General features: G+C 35.6%; 2 protein-coding genes across 10 annotated transcripts; one reads left to right on the plus strand and one right to left on the minus strand.

The window, feature by feature from the left end:
- The first annotated feature begins 3,958 nt into the window (after positions 1-3,958).
- Positions 3,959-5,812, plus strand: LOC122303227 (protein ACTIVITY OF BC1 COMPLEX KINASE 8, chloroplastic-like). 9 transcript variants are annotated; one of them, XM_043114888.1, is made up of 4 exons: positions 3,959-4,431; positions 4,543-4,641; positions 5,242-5,319; positions 5,409-5,812. In XM_043114888.1, the coding sequence occupies exons 1-4, from the start codon at positions 4,383-4,385 to the stop codon at positions 5,504-5,506; spliced, it is 324 nt and encodes a 107-aa protein (XP_042970822.1). In that variant the 5' UTR covers positions 3,959-4,382; the 3' UTR covers positions 5,507-5,812. The 9 variants fall into 9 exon arrangements, 6 of the variants coding, with proteins under 6 accessions (XP_042970822.1, XP_042970825.1, XP_042970823.1 ...); XM_043114891.1 differs by having other exon boundaries at positions 3,961-4,431; positions 5,269-5,319; XM_043114889.1 differs by having other exon boundaries at positions 3,962-4,431; positions 5,266-5,319.
- A 3,905-nt stretch (positions 5,813-9,717) lies between these two features.
- Positions 9,718-11,883, minus strand: LOC122303225 (membrane steroid-binding protein 1). The gene is made up of 2 exons (XM_043114884.1): positions 11,523-11,883; positions 9,718-10,390 (listed from the first exon to the last, which is right to left on the minus strand). Exons 1-2 carry the CDS (start codon positions 11,816-11,818, stop codon positions 10,048-10,050), a joined length of 639 nt encoding a protein of 212 aa, XP_042970818.1. The 5' UTR covers positions 11,819-11,883; the 3' UTR covers positions 9,718-10,047.
- Positions 11,884-16,035: the final 4,152 nt, after the last annotated feature.

Consider the following 16,035-nt stretch of genomic DNA (forward strand, 5'->3'; position numbering starts at 1 on the left):
TTTATTTTATTATTATAATTATTTTAAATTTTTATATAAAATATAATAAATCATTTAATTTTGTTAAATTTTAATTTAATTTTTTTAAATTTTAAAATAATAATATTATTAAAAAATAATATTTTATTTAACTTTTAACTTTCATCTAAAATTAAAAATTCTCATCTCACCATCTAAACCCATCCTAATGACTTCTATTTAGAAAATTAGAACATTGGGGTATAAAAAGTAAAAAACAAAAACAGTATACAGCGTAGCCCAAAAATAGTAGCTAAGGTATATCAAACCTAATATTTTTTTTTTCAAAGAAAATGCTGCTATATAATTTTATTAATAATTCTTACTTGTAATGGATGAATACATTATATAAGAGAGAGTTTAAACTTGAAGTATCAAAACTAAATAATTCGATGATTTTCACTTATCATAATAATAAATTGGACAAAAAATAGCGTGTGATTATATTTAAGTCCAGTTTGGATACAAAAGTCTCTCAAACTAATCTCAACTCATGTTATCTAATTATTACAATTTTTTTAAATTCTCACATAAAATATAATAAATAATTCAACTTTTTCAAATTTCAAATCAATAATAATATTAAAAAATAGTATTATTATAATATTTTATTCAAATTTCATCTCATCTTAATTCACTATCTAAACCATCCCTATGAGTCAAACATGCTGGTTGCATGCTATCCAATACTCATCATGTAAAGAAAATGAATAGAGATGAAATACCGAAATACAAAGGGTATCACCAAAAAATTGCAAGGCTTCTTTGGTGTGATCGATCGATTACTTGATTACTAGGGGTTCAATTGCACTCGTCACCTTGTCTCCCCTATCCTGTAAAACCTACATGTTGGTTGGGCGTCGCCGCGTCACCTCATTAAGTAGAATTAACACACCTATATACATGTTGGTTGTACATAAACTTGGACCGTTCTAATTGACCGAAGCTCTAAGGCTGAATATCCTAGGAAAAAAAAAAAGAATCATTGTTTCTGTTATTTCAAATTGCGTTACTTCTTAATCTATATTAATGTATGTCTTCAAGTTTGTTGCCGAAGAAAAATAAGAGAGATTAATTGCTAAAATACTAATGTGCCAACGTATAACGATAGATCATCAACCATAACCATGTAAATGTTCGAGTACTTGTGAAATCTAGTCCATTGTGAAGTGGGTTTGGTCCCCCAAGGACAAGTCGGTAAGGAATTGATTGCAGATCTAGTGGCTTTGCAGATACATGGAAGAACGCTTGCTTGGTCCCTGATCTTTGTTCAATTTCTTGACGAGAACTGGAACCTTGCATGAGTACTGAAAATACAATAATAATGACGGCCAGTAGGAAGAGGAATAACCCATTTGTTGGGAACGATGAGTTAAAATAATGATGGAAACATAGTGTGTTTGTGTTTTTTCTCTTTTCGTAGTTGTTGGGAGGTTGAAAGTGTCTCTATAGAGGGTAGAGCAGCCACGGCTCGCATGATCGCATCTTCGTTTATTATCCATTTCCAAAACTCAGATAATTTGATTCTTTGTCGCAAGCGCATCTCATGCATTTATTAATGCCAAGAGATTACTTTTGAGGAGGTCGCTTTCGACAGAGAGACCGCTACATGTACCTCAGTTTTATCCTCAAAATTCGATATAAGACTTGTTTTTGGTTGGGTTCTATGCTCAACTTATGCTCTGAACGCTCATTTGAATATCATAACGATGATGAGAACTTCCTTTACGAACTTCTTTTTGGAAATAGAAGTCGACTTTTCAAGAGGTAGAGAGAATGAACACAACCTTGTCTTGCACGTTGTATCATCAAGCTACTGGAGTCTGGGATATTTGTTTATATCAATCATCGTTGATCAGGTTAATGTTATTCATGCACCTCTAGTATGCTACAATATTTTAGTACTTAAGCCAAGGAAGAAATGCATTTATTTTAAGAGTAAAATATGCCCTTTCATTTGTTACCTGTCATAGGTCAGTATGCAAAGCATCATATATAGAAAACAGAAAAATTAAAACGTATACATGAGATGTGACCTATTTGTCCTGATTCTTATGACATTGACCTAACCTAACTAAATCATGCCATCTTCTTGAATGGATAAAATAATAAAATATGTAAGAAAAAGAAATCCCTCGTTATTCTTTGAATCTGGACTTGCCGAACAGGGGAATGGTTTGGATCACGCACTAGCAGAATAACAACTGGTTTGGATTAGAGATGAAATGAGATGGTTTTATATAAAATATTAAAGTTGAATAAAATATTATTAAAATATTATTTTTTAATATTATTATTATTATGAGATTTAAAAAAGTTAAATTACTTATTATATTTTATACGATAATTTGAAAAAGTTGTAATGATAAAATGAGATGAAATATTTCTCGAATCCAAACGTGGCAGTTAGAACTTTAGTTTGTGCATATGTTTTCAAAAAGCTTGATACTGTTTTTGTTCTCATTTGGAAAAGTCTAAATATGTTTTTTTAGGGAAAAAATAGGTAGGAAACTAGCTGTTGATATACTCTAATTCACTAACATGTCAGGAACTTCCACAGAGGGGTGCACACGACGCAGTGTTGTGAGCATGCACTCCTTTAAGACAGATTTAAGCCATAGTATGACTGTAAAGTGTAATCCCATTGAGGGCAAAGTGGTGGTAATCCAGCATGTAGGAATATTGGACATGAGTCTTATCTACTTAGCATCTTATTAATGAATCTCAAGAGAGATGCAGACAATGGAGAGTGGTGAGTGCTCCTTCAAGATGGATTTAAGCCATAACATGGCTCCAATTCCACCGAGAGTAAAGTGATACTCGTCCAAAACTTCTGGAATTTGATAGCAAGTTAATCCTCACATTGTTCATCATAATTTTCTAGAAAGAGTAATGTGATAAATACTGAATTCATCAAAGCCACAAGTTGAAAACATACTTCTTCTAGTACACACATGACTGAACTCTGTGCTCTGATGTTCTAAACATGTATTAATGGCTATTCTAAATCCATCATTCGAAGCTTCATGACGAGACAAGCTAAATGGCCTTCGGTCCTGGAGAAGAACAGCAGACTTAGAAACGCTTGAATGAGGTAGCAAGGAAACCGTATATCATTTGGAAACATAGCATCAGCAGCCAATCAGTTGTGAAGTGGGTTTGATCCCCCTGGAATGCGTGGATGCGAAACCATGTGTGCACTTTTCACCTTCTTGTCTCTGAATGCCGCAAAATGAGCAATAGTACGTAGATGCCTTGGAAATGTAGAAGAAGGCTTGGCAATTCTTATTCTTGGTTCTGTTTCTTGATCGAGTGCCCTGTTGATTTGCCGGCAACAAGAAGAATGTGCTAATGCTAGAATAACAATAAGGATCACAGCTAGAAGGGAAAACCTGGGAACTCCCATGTCTAAAAAATGATGGAAAAAGAGAATGGGAAAGGAGTTAAAGAAGAGAGAATAAGCTCTTCAGAGCTCTTCGAATGTACAAGCGTTTGAAGAACGTATGATGGAATCAGACAACTTTATGATGGAGAAGATGAGCCAAATAAATATATTGATTGACTCTCATTTGGTGCTTGTAAACATCTACATATGTCCTGGCATTACAACAAGACAGAATATTCCTACCCAAACCTAATTCATGGTTACAGAATATATACTGAGAATTGGTGCCAAAATGGATTTATTTTCAAGGTCAATTCAAAGCATACCTGTCAAGCTCCTTTAATAAAATTAAAAGACATGCCGAACCCATAACGACCATGGACCATCTAGCTCATTTTAACATAATTATAAAATTTGAGTAACATCCAGAGTGGCAAAAGCCTCGCAGTTGCTGATAGGTTGGCTGTTCTAACTTCTTACCGCGTTCTTTTGCAGGAAAAAGCAAGCAGAGACGTATAGAGCTGGTGAAATAGAGACGTCGTTTTGCAATTGGTAGTTGATGATGATCTCCATATATAAATATATCGTTCATATTTATTTTTTATATATGGGGAAAGAATGCACGGGAAATTTCTCAGATGGTTTTCTATAATCTATATGATTTATGAGTGAGAAACTCTATTCAGCAGCCGGCTTAAGTTTTCTACACCGCACACGTGATGTGGCGAACCCGGTCTGGACGCCACATCACGGTTCGTAGTCACTGGAAGTTCCACTCGATCTGTAATTCGATTTCCTCCACTGAAACAGCCTTCCTCTCCTCATGCCCGATTTCATCCATTGGAAGCCTTCCTTAGTTCCTCTCCTCATGCCCCCTCTCTATCGATTCTCACTCTCACTCTCTCTCTCTCTGTACTCCTCTCTTTCGCTCTCCTCTCTGTGATTCTAGGGCAAATTCGTCCCTTGCAAACTCTAGTCGATGTCGAAGAGAAGACCGTCCCTGCATCCAGATCTGTGGCTACGCCACAGTAAGTTTCCAACCAAAACCTGGTTTTTGATTCCTCAGTACAGTGACGGGGTAAATATCTCCCCCGAGTCACTGCAAATATCTCCCTCTCCGATGGAAAATCTTATGCTAGTGCAGGTGCTTCACGCAATGATTCAAATGGGTGTTCTTGTACCTACTACTGGAGATATGATTGCTGCCAGAGACGGACAACACAGCTCTTCCTTAACAGGTGCTCCATTTTTTCTTGTCTTCTCTTTCAAATTTTCTAATATGTTGATGCTTTTACTTTCTTTAGTAGTTTATTCCATTAACTTTTTTTGGAAACAAAAATAAGCATAAGTTCAGTGATGCCTCAAGAGCTCACTTTGGGGAAATGCCTCCATGTCAGGTCAAGTGTATTACCCAAAAAATACTAACAATGCTTCCAGCGGGTTTAATTTATTGCACTATAGATCTGACACAAGTCATTCAGAAATTCAATAGAAAGGAAGATATTAGCTGTTGTCATATCCTTCTGTAAACCAAGAATGATGCTTGAATTTAATCATATATAGGGTGGGATTGAGTACAGCTAGGCCTTGTGTGTATTGATTGGGAATGCTAATGTTTTTTTCTTTTTGAGTCTTAAATAAAATATGGAGCTTTTTACTCATTATTTTTTAAAGCAGTCCTATTTACCTATGAAAAAACAAAAGATGGAGCTCTTGGGTAGTATCAATTAACAAAAATGTCCTGCCAATTATATATTAGACATTTTGTTTCCTGCCGAATTGTCTAATGTCAATAAACAAAAATGTCCTACTACATGAACCTTTCAATTTCCTAACAGGGGAAGATCTATTAGCTATTGCAGCAGATCAGCCCTTTCAATTTCCCGCCACATTCACATTTGTTAGAGCATTTTCAGGTAATATGATAAGAGATTGCCGGCTTGATTGTTGTGAATTGTACTTGCTACACGAACCTTAGACCAGTAAAATATTATCATCTCTGTAGTTTTGGATGGCATTAATTTGGAAAGGGCCTTGACCCTCGATTTGATATTACTGAGATTGCCAAACCGTGAGTTTGATCTTTGCTTCTTCCAACTCTGAGATTTAGCAAGCTAGATATTCCTTGTTTTTGACATGCCTTTGATGCTTTACCTCGGAGCTATGCGATGGAGTTGTTAAGGTTGAAGGAAGCTGTGGTTGAAGTTATCCTGAAGGCAAACTCAAAATTCTCGACTTATTAACAAGGATAGCTTTCAGCCCTCAACGAGGAGTTACATTTGTAATTTGTAACAATTCTGTGGTAGATGTCGGCATTGTAGTCATCTTTAACGGGATGAATGTCTACTCATGATGTATGATTTTGTAATATAAGAAAAAATTATTCAATAAAATGTGCTTCTTTTTTAATGTTTCTGCTTTGATTCTATAAAAAAGTTATGGTATCGGTGTATCACCTCACTTATTTTTGTGTCTATCTTAATGGTTAGATCTTAGAGGCGGTAGTACACCTGCAAGTTTTATAACTTTTTAAAGCAAGATCACCTTTTCGTAGGTGATCAGAGGAGGGGGAGCTTTGTGAATTGTCATGATTTGGTGGAAGAATTAGCTTAAGTGGAATCCACTATGAACATAATGTCAAACTAAGCTTCAATATGATTACTTTTTGGCCTCACTAAACTTTAAAAAACAAATGTTTGGACTCCAGTCATAAAATGATCCATTGAAAGCAAATTTACATTACAAGGAGATAATTTTTTATTTTATTTTTATAAGATTACAAGGAGATAAATTATCTAAGGAAAAGACTTGGCGTAGATATAATCCTCATTCATAAAACAATTATAAACAATCTAGCCAAGTTTATCTACACAAGTTGCCAATATTTATATCCACACAAAATTTTGTACAAGTCTAATCACACGATACTGCCAAAAAATCAGCTATTGCCTATCTAGTCACACAATGCTGCCAAGAAACATGAGCATGGTCCAGTCAATAACATCGCACGCTAATAATTGACCAGCATACTAATAATTAAGATTTTTATACATCTTTGTCTAATATAAGCACCTATCTCCATGGAATTGCATCGCATCGATATGGTCACACACCTGAAACAACACAAATAATATTTAATACCATGTGCTTAATAACTTTCGAAAATGAAGGTAGAAACAATTAAATAATCATACTTGGGTCGGTGAAATCAATGTAGAAGGCTTGAGTGGCCATTTGTCTTCCTCTTCAACCATTAGGATGTTACAACTAACAATGACACATACACAAATTCAAGATCTCTTAATTGTAAGAAGAAGGTGAGATATATAGTTACAAAATAAGGCCAAGAGGATTTCTTACCTGAAATAAAAGGTAGTGTACTGTTGTGGCTATGCACACTGGGCACTCCCGTATGAGGTAAGCTGCTCAAGATTTTGAATGAGAGAGAGAACTTGTTTCCATACCAGTAGGATTGTTTATCGATACCTAGAATGATGCCAAGAACCATTTTAACAACACCACTCATCTAAAATTATAGCATCAACAGTGGTCAAAAGTCATAGATACTTGCTTAATATATTTCCTTTGTTGAGAGTTGAGATTATCATGTTAGCTCTCTCCTCACGAGCCTGTTAGCTATAGCTACTGCTCTGTTTATAATCATGGGCATTTCATGATCTCTTTCTTTATTTTTTTAGCAAAGGCAGGGTTTGAACTAATGCTCATGCTAGACTGTTAGGCAAATGCATCGTGGATTAAGACAAGTGAAGAACCCATTTCGATAAAAAAAAAAAAAAAAAAAAAAATCCTTGATTTGATCTAAAGAATAAAGTTTGGAGAGGAAGACTCGAGAAGATTTACCAAATTTGCATATCTGCAAAGCCAACCAATTATTGGAGAAGTAACTAGATAGATCTATGTATAATAATAATCAGAATTGTGTCTCGAGAATGCCCCAAGCATGCATTCTCCTAGCCATTATGCAATATATTAATTCATGATGCAGTAGTGGAGAACCTCTATTCAGCTGTGTGGTGTGTGTGTGTGTATATATATATATTTGAAACTGGAGCACAAGCAACACAAATATTCTCTATATACAAAGGAATTCGTTAAAATATCTTTTTCCCATGCTAATTTTTAAAAGAAATCTGAAAGAGAAGAATGAGTAAGCACAGCAACCCATGACCAAAAGTAAAAGCTTTTTTTTTTTTTTTTTTGCTTGAAAGTCTGCTTTCTAAAATATCAAGCGTGGTTGTTGATTGGTTAGATTGTAAAATATACTGCTATTAAAAGATCAAATTTTTTCTATTGAACAGGGCTTGAAATCGTAAGCTTATCAAATCACACAAGTGTCAAACATGTGAATTTGTGAGCTATCGCAGATCATCATTTTCTTCAATTACATATGTTCATTTATATCAATCTGTCTTGCAAATGAAAATATTATATTTCCTTTGGCAGGACGGAGTGCCACCGCATGCTCTTTCTCACTCCCGAAAATGAGTTTGCTGGCAAGGAATAGGTAGTTTTACATTACAAACTTATTTTCCTTTTGCTTGCAAGTTCTATAGTGATATTGTTTTTCCAAGTATTTACATTTGAAACTTATTTTCTTGATACAAAGTCTTTATTTTGTCTCATGTTCGGTGTAGGAATAGAAAAATGCCCAAAATCAGCAACCAACCACAACCAACCATAGATCCAAAAAATAGAAAAATCAGCAACCAAAAACACATTCAAGAACTACATAAACACATAAACACACAACAAAAACACATATATAAAATGGGTATGAGAAAAATTCGTTAGAATTTAAGAGATATTTATCGGGGAAATGAAATGGAGATAAATGGTAGCTTTCATCAACGGTAGAGGGAGAGAAGACGAAGAAAACAAACTGCTGGATCGATCTTGCTTTCGGTCAGTCGATTTCCTTGACGGCACCAGACAATGGCAGACGTAGAAGACTCGGATGAGATTGATGGAGGAGAGAATGCGGAAGGAGGGAGCGAAGTCTGGCGAAGGGAAGAACGTGGGGAAAAGGGGGAAAAAGAGTTCAAAAATGTGTTTTGGCGTTTTAGTATTTCATATTTAAAAAAAAAAAAAAATGGAGGAAATGCTAGATAAGGTGTGCGGTGTAGGATGCCCCATAGAACTACTCTTTATGAGTTCTTTTACAAGATGCAACTGTGTAAAATGTTCGATGCGGTACACTTTCAAAGCTATTGAGTTGATTGATTGAGTGCCCAAATCAATCATTGTCTGAAGAAAATCAAAACAAGGATTCATTCTGTCTACTTCCTTTACAAGTTGCAAGATATTGCTATCTCCATAAATACACACAGGACCACCCTAAATGTTTAGGCAGGGGGACCAAAAGGAAGGACGGCCCTAAAAGCCTGAAAGCAATACCAAGAATTATGAACTAAAAAGTATAAGGGCCATTAGAGATCTTAAAGCCATGATTAGATACACAGTTTTCGGGTCGATCTTCTCTTGAAGGAAGGATTCAGCACATCCAAGGAAGAAGAGTGAGCCGAAAAGAATTTCGATGTTCAGAAGATCCATTGGATAGAAGAAGATTGGATGACAGACCATTCATGATAAAAGTCGTTTTGATTCCTTTAGTAACCTCTATTGTACATAATTTTTCGTACGTCGTACCCACCACGTTGACGAGCAGATTGAGAAAACGACCTTTCGCTACATCCAGCCTTTTCCGGGCGTGATTTTCGAGTGCTCAATCCTGGAAGTGAGGGCCTTGACCATTCATCTCTGCTGCTAGGTTGGTAGGGAATGCCAAAACCATTTGGAATTAAAAGTTGGAATCAAAATCAAATTAAATTTCATGTACGGGACAAGCCTAGTTGTGACTTTTGAGCCTAGGTGGGTTGGGAGGCTTTCGTGTTCGACAAGTCATTTTCCCTCGTACCAACTTTTCACCCCTACCGAAAAAACGAAAAGTTCAAAAAACATTTCAACTAACAAGAAAACGAAGCCTTCAATTAAATTTACTTCCCTATTAATATATTATGAGGAAATTTGGTTCTCCATCATATACGCTCAGATCCACGTCCCTGGGGATCAACTGGAGAATGGAGATTCTTCCACTCGACCTAGCCTAACCCAAATAACAATTTGTAGTTCACAGCCGGAAACTATGATTATTGTGACGATTTTGGCGTAAATATTTTCCCTCCGTTTCTACAATATCAACATAAAGACTGAATACTTGAAAACCTTCAGATATGCTAAACAATGCCAGTGCCCCACCACAATCCTGGTAACTACTAAAGGGTGAGAAAGCTACAAATATAATTGCCTATTAAGAAGCATAAGCCAACTCCATATATGTAATTTATCAATAACACAATCCTCTATCAACGAAAATTCACTGAAGGAGATAGAATATGTTGCAGACCTGAATCCCTAGGGATTAGCATCATCCATACATTATTTGACATCCAGACTTCAAACAAGTCCGTTCTTAAGACTCTACTAGATGTATTCTAGACTGCAATCTTAAACTTGAGTCAAACGGGGTTCCATGAAATACTAGCACCACATATTACTCTTCTTCGGCTTCTCCATTAGAAATGGTTTACTAAGTTTGCAATAGTGGCAATTGATTTACCCAACCATTACTCTTTTGCAGCATCAGCCCCAGCAGGAGTTTCCTCAGTAACAACAGGTGCACTTTCTGATGGAACATCTTCAGCAGGCTTAGCAACATCGCGATCAGTAGATTCTGCATGTTCACCTGTCGGTGCCCCATCAGTCACTGGAACAGACTTGATGGTTCCAACCTTAACATACTTGCTCATAAACTTGTATTCCCAGTCCTGCAAAGCCTCACGTTCGAATGGACCTAGACCCGATATATCCCCCGTCAGATCTTTCTCTTCAAAAGACATTTTTGCGAGAGCTCTGCTAGCATCTTTTCCAGCAAACAATGCATAAGGTCCACCAGGTCCATAAAACATCCTGCCAGCAAGATCGATCGAGGTGATCAAATTAAAAGCCTCCCTAAATATTGAATTTGAAAAGAAACACAGAAAAGATAATTCCCAACATTGTCCTTTATAAAACATTAGTCACAGAACAATATTTGTATCCCGATACAGAAAATTACAAGCCTGCAATGACCTCATAAACAATCAACAAAAACAAGCAGTTCCTTTTGATTGTTAACAGCGTAAACCCTGGTGATGTTAGGTGGTAGTTCACAGTGTTAATTTTCACAATAAACTCACAGATGAATTGCCGAAGTGGATCTAAAACCTAGCATGTAGAAAAAGCAGAAAAGGTTTGTGAAAACAAATTTAGGAAACCAATAAGGCAACATGCCAACCCCTCCCTCCCTCAAGGCAGTGCCACTCCTATTTGAGCTACGAGATTCATCATGGACTACAGATTCTTCTCTCATCTAGTTTGCTGTATCAAACTATGAATACACTTTTCTGTGAATACAACACACATATTGTTTGTGTCATTGGCTAGCACGATGTTAATCCAAATCTACAAGAAATTCTGTAATGGAAAAGAAATTAGAAAAATATGGAAAGTAAAGGCAAGCTAATTGCAAACGTTAATAGGGAAAATCTATTTTAAAATTCTGTTATTTTTTTTAGACAACCAAATTACCACACTAAGAAGTCGAATCATACGTAAGATCCAATGGATCATAAAGCACAAAAAAACTAAATAAAATTTATTTAACAAGCCCGTCTGACTTCATAAGAACCTAGAGGTAACAATTCAACAACGAGCTAAGACTACGTTCCTGGAAATAAGTATACTTTTCTACAAGTAAATATGCGTATTCATGGAGAATCACAACATACTAAAAAGCAAACCCAAAAATAAAATCCCCTTTTATGTGCGTGTGTACGTGTACGAGAGATGGAGAGAAAGAGAGCTAACAACATGACCTTTTTACGTGCTTACAAAAAAAAAAAAAAAATAGTCCCCTTTTATGCACCCAAAAAGAAATCCAACACACCCCCCACAAAAAAAGTTAGACAATTTTCACATACCCAAGAACCCCAAAGATCCGTATCACTCTAACCGAGTTGATTACACAATTCATTACTACAAACCCAGGTGCTAACTTTACCTGCTCTGCGACACATCGTAGATCTGGCCCTTGATGGCCATGAGCAAAGGCTTCTGGGGGTCGGATCCATCGTACTGCTTGAGCTCATCCTCGGAGATCTCTCCGAGCTGCACCGGAGGCGGCGGAGGCTGCTCGTACTCCCTAGGCCTCGGATGATGATCGGAAGACCCAAACAGACCCGATATCACGTAGTATACAGCGAAGAAAAGAGCGGTAACCGTAAAGAAGGTCGCCGGAGAGAGCCCCGTGTAGACTGGGATCGCCTCCTTCAGTGTCTCCCACAGTTCCAGAGCCATTATAGTCTTGGGTTGATTTTCAGCGGATGAGAGAGACCCGGGGTAGAGAACGAAGAGACAATGCGTACCTTATATAACATTATAAAAAGCCCGAGTTTTGGGCTCCAAAAGATAAATTCTCAGGACTGTTTGGTTACGCAGTTATGAAATGAGATATTTGGTTAAAAATTAAATAAAATAATATTATGATATAATTTATTATTATTAATTTCGTTTTAAAATTTGTAAAAAAAATTTAAAAAATTAAAATAATTATATAAAATAAATTGAAATAGTTGAATTTTTATTATTTGTCTTTTTTGGAGATAAGAAGATTCCACAACATACTAGAATCTAGATGGTATAAAATTAAAGAAAGTCCTAGTTTTGGGGTCCAAAGATAAATTCTGAGTCTTTGGGGGGTTCTACTCTAAAACTTCTCACTTACTTTCTACACCATATCCATGAGTTTTTTTTTTTTTTTTTTTTTTTTTTTTGAGATAAAAAAGATGGAGACGGGACCTTTTCTGTGTAATTTTGTCCCCTTGTTTTAGTTGTTATTACATTTTTGTCCGGTAATTCTCAACTAATTTGTTACATCTTTGTTTTTCTTTTATTCTACTTTTATTACATAAAGTAATAAAAAGGAATTGACTAGTTGTGTTTGGATTGCATCTCTTTATATTTGAATAAAAAGGAAGTATGTCCTATTTTACAAAGAAACCACATACGAAGGGTATTATAAATTATGGTTTTTGCCTCAATTCATTCCAAAACTCAGTTATCAACTTGTAAGATGATGTGACAAAATGTGTGTATAACTTAATTAGATGGACCCTTTCTTCCGTTACGAAGAAAACATTCTCATATTTAAATTCTACTACGTTAATTTGTTGGTCAGATATCATAAAAATAAATTTAAAAATTAGTATAACGTGATATGGTGCATCAAATCTATTTTTTGTATTAAAAAAAAATTCACATTTGACTTCATGTCAAGCTGTATTATTTATGAAGTTATTTTAATAAGATTCTATTATAGATGAAATATTTTTTATTTATTTAAATAAAAATTTTCTGAAGGCACAACCAACAATTGAGGAAATTTTCCAAGTGTGTAAAGTATGAAGTTACATTTAAAATAATCATAAGAAATCTGTTGATGACAATAATCTATATATGTCTCTTTTTTTACATGATTTTGACAAAAATATTTATTTTTACAAGTATAACAACGTGTGACACTCTCCACACAATCCATCCAAATGACAGGATTTGTGAAGTTGCAGTTAAATAACTCTGTTGACAAAACCAAAGGAAGAGTAGTTGGGTCTGATGAGGATCGGAGAGGTCGGTAGAGATGGTAGGCAAAGATGTCAAACGTGGCAGTTGAAGGAACAAACAGGTACTTAAAAGTGAAAATCTTCCTCCAGCTTTCATGCAAGAATAAAATTACAGTGCTAGAAAATAAATCAGTGAATCGCTGCATACCTTTCCTCTTTTGTTGTTGTTGCTGCTGCTGCTGCTGCTGCACTTTGGGTAGTTGATTTGTTTGATGAGGACCAGTTTTAGTTTGCAGTGAAAAGAAATACCATATTATTCTACTGTGGTTATATTATGCATTAATTTTTCTGCACGTTTTGGTACTAGTGTGATTCAGGGTAGTAAATGAACTTGATAATTGTGGTAACTCGGCTTCCCAGAAAGATCTAAACTTGTTTTGTGAACTTTTTAATATCATAAACAAGCCAATAAATCCATTATTTAGGACACAGCCACCCTATGCCAAAGAAGTCATTTTACATGTCTTTGTCAACAAGTGAAACTTCTATTTTTCTAATGCAATTATGGCACTAATTTCAGAGATCATTTTAGAAAAAAAAAAAAAAAGGCTTGAACCACTGAAAGCAAATCCTATGACTTTCAAAACTCCTGATTTTTGTGAGGAAAACTTGACTATATTGTTGAAATACAATTATTTATCAAGGTTTCTGCAATTTAAGTCTAATCGACAGTACAATAATCTTAAAAACATCGGTCAGATTAAGCAGCTAGGACAGTTCATAACATCCACGGCCCCAGAAACCTCTCTCTCTCTCTCTCTCTCTCTCTCTCTCATACTTTTCTTTAAAAAATATATATAAAGGTTGATGAAAGTTTTAGCCTTATTCTGAAGGCAGCGATAATAGACTGGAAGGTTGGACCCGATCATCAATGACATAAGCTTTGGGCGCACCTACCAAGAAGATTGACCATCACAAAGCACGTGCACAAGCACAATTTATTAAAATTACCTAAAGTGCAAATCTGAGATTACAAGTTGTCCTTAACCCATGCCAGGAGCAAACCCAGCAGAACCCTTTTTGGGTAAAGCATCTTTTCCCATCCTATCCATTAACACCCTTAAACGTATTCATAACTTTTCCTAAATCTTAAAACTCAATTTGCAAGCCAAAATCCATGGGAGGTTTGCGCTTGAGACTTACCTCTAATTTCAACAATACTCTTTTAAGTAAGCTAGGTTGGTCTCTCCTCCAATCAGAACCGAGCTTCTGGAAAAAAGTCCTTACTAGCATTTACTTGAAAACTCACTCTTAGTTAAATGTCCCCATTAAAAAGAATGATTCAAGGTTTTGAAAAGGACTAGCCAAGTAAAGAAATTTTCTTGCAAATAGTCTCTGCTATCAGATTAATGATGGGGTCAATACTAGTGTTTGGAAAGATTTTTTAATCTCCTCAGATCATCCAATGCTTCAAATTCCCTCATCCCTTGACATTATTCAGGATTCGAATATGAGAGTTTCGGAACTCACTATTGAGGAGGCAAGAAGGTGGAATATCTTCCTCCGTCAAGCTCTTTTCTCGAACTCTACTATAGAAGAAATTTCCAAAATACATATTAAGCAATTCAACTTCCATAATTTTAGAGACAATCTCAAATGGTTTCATCACTCAAATGGTATTTTCTTTGTTAAGTCAGCTTATGCTGCCATTGTTTCTAACTCGCATAGTCAGCACCCCCCTCATATTTGGAAAAAACTCTAGTCTCTCCATGTTCAAGATCGTTTTAAACTCCTCACTTGAAAAATCTTGAATAACATTCTTCAAATTAGATCTGTACTAAAACATTGTCTATCTTTTAGCAATGATCAGACCCTTTGTCCTGTTTGCCAATCTGAAGAGGAGACAACCTCACACCTGTTCTTAAGGTGTTCTTACACAAGAATCCCATGGAGGCAATCCCCTTGGCCTTTAAACATTGAGACTATTGCTGACAATGATATTGATAACTGGATTTTGATAAATTTGGATCCTGCAGCAAATCTGAACCTTCATTTGCATGAAACCCAAAGTTTTCAATTATTTGCAACCCTTGCTATGGACTATATCTGGTTTTATATGAATCAAATAACTCATGGTTTACAATCAATTCCTTTAGACCGCTTTATAGCTAAACTTTGGATCTCTACCATGAACATAGCCATGCATGGATTACAAATCTCTCTCCAAAAAATTTTAGATGGAACCCTCCTGTGTTAGGCTAGATCTCCATATCTTTTGATGTTGCTTTGAGAAAAAAATGGCAACACTGCTACTGCAGTTTGTCGTGATCATCTAGGAAATATTATGGATTGTATTACTGAATTCTCTCCTATAAGTAACCCGAATGGAGGTGAAGCTCTAGCAATTTACATTGGTATAAATAGAGCAATAGACAAGCATTGGAAGAATGTCATCATTGAAGAGGACTCACAGGTGATAATTGCAGCTCTTAACAGTTCAAAGCCAATCTCAGATTAGACTATTGAGAGTAGGATAATAGACTCCAAATTATTGCTCAACAATTTTGACAAATGGAAGGCTATAAAAATACATCAGACCCAGAATCGGTGCGCTCATACCTTGGTGCAATGAGCATCTTCAAACAATGTTTTTGGAGATATACCCCTCATCAAACTTCCAAATTGCATGTTGGAATTTCACAGTGGAAATAATCCACCCCAAGCTTACCCTATGTAATAGTTAGTTATTTCCAGATGTTCTTTTTATTTTGGTCTTGTAATGAACTCTAGTTATTTTTCACTAATGAAGGTTTCTTAGATTGGAAGGAAAAAAATAAAAATAAAAATAAATCCTAAAACTATTCATTAAGCTACGACCAAAATCGACCAAAATGGGCCACAGTTCCTGCCCTGGTAGGATGCACCTGAAAAGATGTATTATCCGAGCGGATATTC

The sequence above is a fragment of the Carya illinoinensis genome, chromosome 3 (genome assembly GCF_018687715.1).
Source record: "Carya illinoinensis cultivar Pawnee chromosome 3, C.illinoinensisPawnee_v1, whole genome shotgun sequence".
In the NCBI taxonomy this organism is placed as follows: Eukaryota; Viridiplantae; Streptophyta; class Magnoliopsida; order Fagales; family Juglandaceae; genus Carya; species Carya illinoinensis.

Coding starts and splice junctions, on each gene's coding strand:
- LOC122303227 (XM_043114885.1), top strand. CDS start 4,383: ATGTCGAAGAGAAGACCGTCCCTGCATCCAGATCTGTGGCTACGCCAC. Junction 4,642..5,241: donor ACACAGCTCTTCCTTAACAG/GTGCTCCATTTT, acceptor ATTTCCTAACAG/GGGAAGATCTATTAGCTATT. Junction 5,320..5,408: donor ATTTGTTAGAGCATTTTCAG/GTAATATGATAA, acceptor TCATCTCTGTAG/TTTTGGATGGCATTAATTTG.
- LOC122303225 (XM_043114884.1), bottom strand. CDS start 11,818: ATGGCTCTGGAACTGTGGGAGACACTGAAGGAGGCGATCCCAGTCTAC. Junction 10,391..11,522: donor TACGATGTGTCGCAGAGCAG/GTAAAGTTAGCA, acceptor TCTTGCTGGCAG/GATGTTTTATGGACCTGGTG.